Here is a 10553-nt window from a genome sequence, read left to right on the forward strand (position 1 = left end):
GGATTACAAGAGCAGACAAAAAACATTCAAGTAGCTTTGTGCCTCAACTAAACAGCCCAGCTCTCTCAGAAGGCTTATTAGGTCTAGCAAAGCAGCTCCAGAGGACAGCTGAACCGTTTCTAGTCCCAAAGGGAACCAATGCAATGACAACTGTTACTTCTTATTACTACAAGTAACTCTCCAGTCGACACTTACGCTTTTGTGAGCCTCATCACAACCTCACAACTCCACAGCTCAGCCTGGTCTTTTGCATTCCTGGTTGTTTTTAAACAAGAAACCTCACAATACAAGTTTCCGATGTTTCTTTCTATGTGCAAAATCATGCTTTCTATATTATTATTTGGGATTTCACAAACAAGCTTTATTTCTTCTAATTCCATTATTCTTTCCTAATACACCTGTTTTTATTTTTTTTCAATTTTCTTCTCCATTTGGAAAAAAAAAAAATCATATGACATTTCAATCAGAGCTTTATCTTAGTGCATAATGTGACATTGTACAGATGCACACTATTCCATACTTGTTCCCCCATTAAATATTTCCATAACTGAGTATCACCAAGTAACAATAGCACAGAAAGACAATCTCAATTCCAAAGCAAGAATAAATAAATATGAACAGCTGATAGGTCTTCTACCACATCAAGATGAAGGTTTTAATAATGAATAAAAGACACTAGAACTCTGCATACTTATTTATTTAAAGTCATTATTACTCTCTGAAGTGATTTATTAGGAGATTTTTAACAAAGATCTTACCACTCCTGGAAAGATTTTCTGAAGTCTCTCCGCTGCTGCAAGAGCCTTAGGCTTCCCACCACTGAGACAGTCTTCAAATTCATACAGTGGCTGTCTTACTGGGTTGGAGTATGAAATCTTAGCATTGTCAACAAATGTAATCTTCCTGACTCCCCAGCCCTAAGCAACAAAGTAATTAATATATTCAATACAATGGGCTTAGACAAACAATTTCAACTCTCCAGTGACAGAAACTTAAGAGGCACTTAGCTCATTTTTTCTAGAAAAGTCAGCTTTTGAAGCTATTCACAGCAATAGCTCCGTACTTGCACTTAAGAGAACAGGTAACTTCCTTCACCTGTCCACATTTATTTTTCAGCAGTAACCCCCTCAAAACTTCATTGTGAATTTGAATTTATAAGCTTGTTAATTTGCTCCAGAGTTTTCCAGTCCTTTAATGTAAATTCAACAACTATCCTTATCACGCTTATGACTCCCAAGTCATTTCCATTCCCTACAGATCTCATCTCTTCCCTGCAATTTATAATGTAAATTATAATGCATACGTTAATAGAGGAATACAACTTCTTATGTACCACAGCAGCTGCTCAAAAAAAAAAAAAAAAAAAGTGGTAGAATTATTGAGAAACAGCAGATTTTTATAATTAACTTTGACTTACCATCAAAGTCCTTGCCACACTACAGCCCAGAGTACCAGCTCCCAGCAGCAGACACTTGGCAGACACAATTTTTTCCAAATCAAGAGTAGGGACCAACCGCCAGCACATCAATTTCAAATTAAGATCCACTGACGATTCTGCTAACCTATACCACAAAATAAATGGTAACACTGATGAATATTCTGGGTTTGTTTTGTTTTTGCTTTTTTCCAAACAAAACAAAGACTTATTTCAACTGCTTGGTTGAAATAACACCCCCCCAAAAGAGAGAAAGAATTGGAATAGACAACTCCTTATGTCTCCCTCAAGGCATGTGCCAGTAGTTCTCATAACACCTTTTCCTTCTCACCTTGATCTCAGCTGCCTTTTGCCTCTCTCACAGTTTTGTTGTTCCTGATTTCATTTGGTCTCCTAAATTATTATTCTGGATCTCTCTTTCTTATTCAGGTCAAACTCAGTAGGTCTGGGATCTATTGTTCTACCAATCTGTCCATTATATGAAGGCATTCATATAATATAATAATCATATACTTTAGTAGATTATTTTGTTTCTCCTCAGTTCATTGCTGCTGCTTTTCAGGCCCATCTCCCTACCCTTTTTTTACCCCTTTCTCCCATTCATGGGGTGTGTGCCCCCCAACACCACTAGTCACAGAACTGAATTCAATGAAAACAGGCCTATAACACTGCATTAAATTTTAAATAAGTTTTTGATATTTTATGCTAGAGTCACAAACTGCAGAAACATCTGCTGTTAACAGTGCACTCTGCTCTAATAAGGTGCATATCCACAACGGGACCAAAGACTACACAGTAATGATATTACTGCACAATCTTCAAGACATTTAGTGTATGTGCTACTGCCTTGATTGAGACAGAATCGTTGCATTTCATATTTCAACTTATTACTAAAACCCCAAAAAAAGAAACTACAGAAATTTGGAAGATGAAAACCAAACCTTTTTGGATCCATACACTCACTGAGATTGACCATCCTTGGTCCCATACCACCCTTTTGGTTTTTCTCCCATCCAACAGCTTTTGGACAATCTGTTTCATGAAGAAAGAAGGAAAAAAAGAAAAAATGAAAGACTTAATATCACAGGAAAAGAAAGTACTGTTCAATTTAAGCTTAATGGAAAAAAAAACAAAAACCTGCAAGCAAACAAGCTGCATCTTAATCTAGTTTATGCAGCTACATGAGTTTTGCTGCTTTTCATACTGGATGCCTGGTGTGCTGCTTTTGCCTGCTTAGGTATAAAGCAGCTAAGGTGGAAATATCATCACTCCTCACCAAGCCCAGTGATCCTGAACATCAAACAGATCAGTGTGCTTAGCAGGCAGTAAATTCAGAATTCACTACTAAGTTTTGCCAAGTTCAATCATCTGCTACCTGATTTCTGTATCTCCACAGTAACCTGTTCTTCAGATGTTCTCCTTAAACCCTGCAAATTACGTTACTAATTGAGAAAGCCTACTTTTTTAAAAGAACATTCAAATAATTTTCAATTCATTTGAAATACCTCACATAAGCAGTGATAGCAGTGATTTTGGTGTTATTTTTCCTATCTTTACAGTGATTGAGGAAGAAGAAACAGAAAAGGCATTTATTTTCTTCTTTTAAATGGATTACCTGGGCCAAGTGCTCCTTGTGGAAGTTTTATTTCAAAGATAATGCTGTGCGTTATGTCTCTCACCCCTTGCATGGTCCTGTCTCTGAAGCAGAGCACTTCAATGGACTGTAGAATATTGCCCCTGGCAATTAAAAAGAAAACATACATAGAGACATGCATCTTTTTTCTTTCTTTTCTGTAAAAGGAACTTATTTTAACAGTACTACACAGTTTCAGTCTTTTATAGATTCTGAAAACAATTTTTTTCTGTTAGCAGTGGAACACTATTGCTCTCACTGGCTATAAACATAGTTGTTTAGCACTTGGCTGAGACAACTCCAATGAAATAACACTAACAGTATGTCCTCTGTCATTTATTCAGAGCTGCTGAACAAACTGTATCAGAAAATATATTAAGTGAAGTGACATATACCTGCACTTCCCCAAGGCACAAGTAAGATTTTTATTTTTTTTTGATGTAATATCCTTTTTTTTTTTTCCTTTTACATAATTTTTTTTTTTTTTTTTTTTTTCATATTTCCAAGAAGTTAAGCTTCAGGTACATAATAAAAGCAAATTGCCATGAATGAAAAAACGCTTTATTTGATACCAATCAATAGCATATTTCTCTGTGGGAAATAATAAAAGAGATACCATTTATGCGATGCCAATATCAGGAAATTTCGTAGTGGCCATCCTGGATAGTGAGATAAATTACACGGATCATAAACTCCAACTGTCACCTGCAAATAAAATTGCTCTGAGAAGTCATCTATCAATTTTTAATTGATATCATTTTTAATGTAAAATATTTGGACACAAAATGACCACATACATAGTTGACATTTTTACATACATTTTCTGCATGGTCACACTAAATTTTAGTAAAACATTTGCTAAGCTTTCAGAGCTTTTACTTCAGCTTCTTTAAGGGCATTCACATTTCACTATTAGTATATGAGCCTTCCTTGCTTTCTTTAAACAAGGCGTTGTGAGGAAAGCCCAAAAACAGAAGCCTTGTTCTTTAAGCAAAATTCTGCATTGATTTTGAGATGATCCAAAAATGAAATACGAACACCAAATACAATTTTCTTTTAGGGGAAGAATTTCAACTGGCTCCTGGAAATACTGAAACAAGTTTCAGAGTCAGCTCATTCAAGAAACTGCATCTGACAGCTCTTTGGCAGATCCCTTCAAAAAAGAACATTAACAAAGAAACTTATTCCAAATGATAACAGATTCCTCTTGCATTAAAATATCCCTATGTTAATTAATGCTCTCTTGCCTGAGACCCACTACTGCATTTATACTGCTTTACTAAAAACTGAGATTCTAAAAAAATAAAAAAGAGCATGCAGAACTCAGTTTTAAGGCTGCCTATTAATCTGATGCAATTTGGCTTCTGGATAAGGATGTAGACACCAAACTCTTGTCACGGGTGTCAATCCAAGATACCTGTCATCAGTTATTTACCCAGTCTATTTATTGGCCAACAAACGTGCCCAATTCAGTACTACATACATGTTTCAAATCACTTGTAAATTAAGTATGTGCAAGTTACAAAAAGATGTAAAACACTCATTACCTTTCCCCCTTGGTCTTGGAAGAAACCATCCCACTTTTTGAGTGGAGATACAACCACAGAATTGTCGTGATACTTGATTAAAAAATAAGGAAGGGCTGTAACCCCTTCTGTCTGGCAAAGTTCATCATAGGCTTTCTGAAGTGCTTGAATCTGAAAGGGTAAAGACAATTGAAACTGTAATGCACCTATAAAGAAATACTGCAATGTATCCTTATGCTTCCTCCCTAGAAGAATTCAGGCCAGGCTGGAGCATTCTATGACTCTGTGAAATCATTTCAGAATTTAGGGATGCTATCTCACTCAAGCTACTGTAGGATACTGTTTCTCAACAACATCAAAAAACTACTCCAAGTTCCACATCAACTTCTGTCACTGTGAAAAAAGGTGCCCAGAAAACTTGTCTTTTTGTCCTTGCACATTGGAATAGGAAACAAACTACAAAACATTGTCAGATGCTCTAAAGAATTACTCCCTATTAACATTTTTCTCGTCAAATCATACATTTTATTAAGAATTTTGTCATTTCTACTGATCACTCACAGGGTATGTTCCTTTTAAAACCTTTCATTAAATAACTGTAAGCTTCAAAAACACTGCATAGCAATTGGACAGATCAATACGATGGGAAAGGCACTACAACAAAAGTACAATGTCCAAAGGACCAGTATAATAGAAAGGTATTCCTATGAAGGAAGAGAAGAAGATTGCTCGCCCCATATCAGAAGATTCCAGGTTCACAGGGAAAAGCTTCACCAATGAGGGATCTCCAGGAGGAGATCCTTTCCCAATGGCAGTTAGCCCTTCAATGAGGTCTAAGAGAGGTGCAGCCAGGCTCCATCCCCTCCAGTCACATAGCTGAATTACCTTCACCTGTGCTACCAGGGCCTTTTGCCCAGGTGCTCAATCAGTGGTTCAGGCCATGATGCAGCAGTTCCCATGCACACAGCTATTAACTACCTCCCTTCAAGAACTGGCTGCCATGCCTGCATCTAACTTAAAGCTGAAGTGATGTTAAGGTGAGAGATTTTGTACAGAAGAAAAAGTGGGTAAACCCCTCCCCCTCCCCCCCCAAAAAAGTGAGAATAGAAAAGTGAAAATTGTAAAAGGAGTTAGACTTGAAAATCCAGTATATGCTAACAAAATGCTAAGCTTTATGACAATAAATCTATTCAGTGCTATATAGCTCATAATATTTGGTAATTTAGAATACCTGATTTAAAGAGAACCTGTCACTAAGACAGGCTGGTTTCTGAATTATATGTATTCCATCAGGGAAGCAGAGAGCAGGGTAGCAAAACCAATAATAGAAATGATATTTTTTCAAATCCTGGGGAAAAAAAAAAAAACACAACAAAAAAATAGCAAACAAACAACCAAGATTAGACATTAAATATATAAATTGAAGACAATTTCAGTTTATACTTACTATAGTTCTTATTTGACAAGTTACAGTCCTGAGTTGTAAATAAACTAAACATACTAGATGACTTCTTTTCTCTATATACACTTCTAATCCAGAGTTCAGCAGGTAAGGTGCATACAATTCTTCAGTCTGTTATGACTGAGAATGATCCTCATAACATGAATATGGTAATACAGATACACGAGTTCTCCTCAGGAGAAACTACTACTACATTTCAATGCTCTAAGATACATTATCTTTACTCACTGCAAATGTCAACAGCAGGAACCTGTTCAAGAGCATAGGGTTTTCAAGTGCAGCTCCAGATTTTATTGATTCCCATATCTGTAATTGACAGTTGAGGCAAGAAAGAAGAGAAAGGACTGAGAAACAAAAGAAAAAAAATTAAGTATAAGAACAGCTATACAAATTTTTAGCTCTTCCAGCTATAGAAGAAATATCAACATCAATGTTCCCAGGAATCCACTGTGATCTTTTCACGTCTAATCTCATCCAAGCCATTACCAATGCTAAAAGAACAAAAGGCAATACAGACATGCACTAACACAGCAGCTACAAATGCTGGGGAACATTAAATGCAACAAAAAAAAAAAAAACTTCAGCAGTCATGTGAACTACTATCACAGTATAGAACATACTATATTACTAATATAGCCTGTTATTATTCTCTCTTCTTTTCCACTTACAAGAGCTACACATAGTAGATATTTGAATAAACTACTATGAAATTTGACTAAAACAGTTGAGACATTCAAGAAGGCAATGCACTGCACACACTCGTGAGACAAGAAGCCAAAATACATACAAGGAAGGAGTGTGTGTTCTTTGTCTTAAGAAAACAATAAACTAATAACCAACCTGCAAGAGCAAATAAAGCTTTCTGACCTACCTCAACCCTCTGAACTTAATTTAACTACACTGTATCTGTCATTTACTGGAAGTACTATGCCACAACAGGCCTTGAATGAAGATACACATGAAAACCCTGTTACCTACAGACAGCAGGCAGCCAATAAAGCTAACTGAAGGAATCAAACACTGGTCAAAGTGTAAGATCTCAAAAATAAAAAGGCTGCCTTTGTTAGACTTGCCTTTCTCCCTAAACCATGACATTTAAATTAGTTGGTTACAGTACAAGCAGATAAGCCCCTTCCTTTGGCTTCCACTTTTCTCTTGCTTTATCTCAAACTTCTGTTTCCCATCACTTTGTCACATGGATAGATGGACTGCAATAATTCAGTTTAAAATAAACACTTCCTGATTTCTGGATGTCGTATCAAATTATAAACATGACCTTATAGGATGCAAGTCACTGGCAGCTCCAGTAACCATTGAATTTAAAACATGGCTTTGCAGCACCCTGAAAAAAAGATCCCCAAGCATAATTATCAACTTGCTAATCTCTTGCAAAGAGCAATAAAAAAGCAAATATTAAACTTCCCTCACCGTAATAAGTTAAATAAAACTGTATGGGTGAGTTTGGGCAGTCACTAATATTTGGGTCAGAGACTATAAAACAATCTGCTGGCTATTTTCAAACCATCTCTTTACCAGTGATCAAACAGATCAGCACAGTGGAATACTGATACAGCAGGTGTAATGACAAAGGGACCAGCATGAATAGCAATGCATTACAAAGGAAAAGTGCTCACCTATCTCTGAAGATCTGGGCTCACAAGGAAAGGATCTCCAACCAGAGATTCTTGCCCATGGGCAGTCAGCCGTTCAACAAGGTCTTAAATAGGTGCAGCCAGGCTCCACCTGGCTCTTCCTATCACACAGCTGAATTGCCTTCACCTGTGCTCCCAGGGCTGATCAGATCCTTTCCCCAGGTGCTCAATTAGTGGTTCAGGCCATGACTGAACAGTTACCATTCAACCAGCTGATTTGATTTTAAACCTTACCTCATTTGCTTCTTTTTCCAAAAGTGATTTTTTATCACAGGACTTGAAAGTCTCAAAAGTGTTGGTATTATGCAACGTTCCAAAAGCAGGACAGCAACGTGCTGGTATTGAAGCATTCCTGAATTAAGAAAAAAAACAAGAGAACACTGGGAATTGTGTACTAATATCTTCAACAGGATCAGTACTAGCAGCAATTGCTCTCCTATGGGGTAAAATTGTCCAGAAACTGAAAAACAATGAGGCATAGTAATAGAAGCTAATGAGAGCTACCCTGAAAACATGATCATACTGCTTTATTAAAAAATTTCAGTCAAGGGTTAAATACTACTTTCAAAAATATTGCAACGTAACAACCAGAGGTTGTAAAAGCTATTTTGAGATCTTAATTCTAAGGAAGAATATTTAGTTTATGAAGATATTAAGAAAGCTTTAATCAGAAATAATAACTGAAATAATTATTTATACAAAAGAGCCTATGAAATGTGAGAAAAGAGTATTATATAAACACATATAAACAGTAAGTGAAACTGAGACTCGTCAGTGTATTTTAAGCTTGGCCCTTCAGATGAATACTCTGCTTCAAAAACAGGTTAGTACTGAGTCACAAATACACTCACTGGAGTTATAAAGTTCATCAGAATGTGAATTGATCTTTCACAGATTTTTTCCAAGTGATACTCTCTCACTAAGTTACTGTTATGCAAGGAAAGTTTCTCCATATATAAATTAAGGTAAACCATAATACATACTTACATATCAAAAGCACTAAATTCCAACGTCAAACGAGCTGGGAAACCTGATGGATCGCCTGGCCAAAAAACAAAAAGCAACATGCATCTTTTAAACTACAATACATGTATTCTAAAATTAGAGAAACTAATCTAGGGTTATAAGACACCCACAGACACACCAGAATTCCCATCTCATTCAGCAGCGCTCCTAATCCTAGCAATGTTTCAGCAAAATACCTCAAACATGTTAAATGAATATTTAGAGGAACAAGCCAAAGTGCAAAGAAAGACGTTCAGTTTCTACCTACCATTGTAGTAGTATCCTTTGATAACTTTTGGAGTCTCATCTAGTCGGTACTCATTGAGCTTCTTCTGGGTTAGTTCATGCCAGAACCCTACGTTCAAGGCACTACTGAAGGGAGCAAACTGCAGCTTCGAACTTCCAGGATCCACAGCATGGTGGGGCTCATTACTGACTGCTGCCATGATTGTAGTTCACTATTAAACACACAAGCAAAGAGAATTCTATAAAAGCAGATAAGCTGTATAAGTACATACCCCAATGACCACATTATACATAACTACTTTAAGTTTCTTTTAAATACGCCTTGTTATGTGAAGTATAGAAAACCTCATTCCTCTGAAAATTTAAGGAACTTAATGCAATGAAAACACTTTTCACGGATTTTCTTTGTGATTTTTGGATAGGTTTGTTTTACATCAGTGACAAATATAAGGTTCTGTCACAATGTCTTGCTTTAACTGGCACAGATGATACTACATCCTGCTTAACTTCACTTTATTTTTCCTTCCTTTTTAATTTTTAATAACAGGAATCAGCAGTATCATAATTTTTTTCCACAGCTTAAAAACACCTCCTTGTATCACTTCTACCAACATAAAGAAACCTCTCCCTATTTCTAGGGATCACAGCAGGGCTGGGATGGCAGGGACCTCGCTGCCCCCAACTCAGGCTGCTCAGGGCCCGTCCAGAGCCTGGGGCAGCTCCAGGGATGGCACTCACAGCTCTGGGCAGCACAGCCAGAGCCTCACAGCGCCTCACAGCATCGCACAGCCCCGCAATGGGGACGCCACCACAGCAAACGCCCTTCATGCCCCTCAGCCCCCGACCGCCCACGGCCGCTCACCGGCTCCACCGCGCAGCACTTCCGCCATTGCCGGCTGACGTGACGCGGTCACTTGACCGAGGAGGGCGGGAAGGGGAGTGCACTCACACGCCCGTCCTTTGGCTCCGCCTGAGGAGAGGGAACGTCAGTCAGCGCATTGCCCCCTTGTGGTTCTTTTCTGTGCCGTCCTGAGTGAAGTACACTCATCTTACGGCATTACTCGCGAAGTAATGAGGACTAAAAACCAGCCTCTCCTTCTCTGTGGTTGTGGCTGCTAGATCGAACCTGAGCGAGGATGCTCTGCTTTGAGTGTGGTGCTGATGTGCTATAGCAAAGTGTTCCAGGTTGATCAAGCATGTTTAGTCAGATAAAACTCTGCAGGTGATCATATAAATGCACGGCGGCTGAATGCTGGAGACATTCCTATCTTTATGTCAGCAAATGTCCTCGGCCTGTTTATGCTTCCCCATGACACTTGGTACCACAGCTGCTGCCAATATACGCAGTCCCTAATACAATATAAGCCTTTACCTTCAGTGTGACCTGGCATGAGAAGTAATCTGAACAAGACGTGGATTTAATGGACGGTCAACAGGATGTTTTAAAACCCAGCTTTGGGGCACAGAAAGCCATGCTCAACAGGTGAAAAACAAAAAAAAAAAACCCAAAAAAAACCAGCCACCAGCACATTATGGGGGTTTTCCAAGCAGTTTGAGACCTGTGCTGGTAATGTTTAATACCCCTATCACCGGG

At 38.0% G+C, this 10553-nt stretch overlaps 1 protein-coding gene across 4 annotated transcripts in view; it reads right to left on the minus strand.

Annotated features, from left to right (window-relative positions):
• The window catches only part of ATG7 (autophagy related 7), a 72414-nt gene extending 62543 nt beyond the window's left edge, over positions 1 to 9871 (minus strand). For 2 of the 4 annotated variants that reach the window (XM_015874778.2, XM_015874781.2), the window contains exons 1-12: positions 9822 to 9871; positions 8982 to 9171; positions 8696 to 8750; positions 7943 to 8060; positions 6285 to 6362; positions 5826 to 5942; positions 4616 to 4765; positions 3685 to 3773; positions 3051 to 3172; positions 2377 to 2467; positions 1418 to 1562; positions 759 to 917 (exon numbers count right to left, since the gene is read on the minus strand). In XM_015874778.2, the coding sequence (XP_015730264.2) occupies positions 759 to 917; positions 1418 to 1562; positions 2377 to 2467; positions 3051 to 3172; positions 3685 to 3773; positions 4616 to 4765; positions 5826 to 5942; positions 6285 to 6362; positions 7943 to 8060; positions 8696 to 8750; positions 8982 to 9159 (1302 nt within the window). In that variant the 5' untranslated portion in view covers positions 9160 to 9171; positions 9822 to 9871. Of the gene's footprint in view, positions 1 to 758; positions 918 to 1417; positions 1563 to 2376; positions 2468 to 3050; positions 3173 to 3684; positions 3774 to 4615; positions 4766 to 5825; positions 5943 to 6284; positions 6401 to 7942; positions 8061 to 8695; positions 8751 to 8981; positions 9199 to 9821 lie in introns of those variants that run through there. The other 2 variants (XM_015874779.3, XM_015874782.2) reach the window with 2 other exon arrangements.
• Positions 9872 to 10553: the final 682 nt, after the last annotated feature.

This window comes from Coturnix japonica, chromosome 15, assembly GCF_054131305.1.
Source record: "Coturnix japonica strain WE chromosome 15, WE-NBRP24, whole genome shotgun sequence".
In the NCBI taxonomy this organism is placed as follows: domain Eukaryota; kingdom Metazoa; phylum Chordata; class Aves; order Galliformes; family Phasianidae; genus Coturnix; species Coturnix japonica.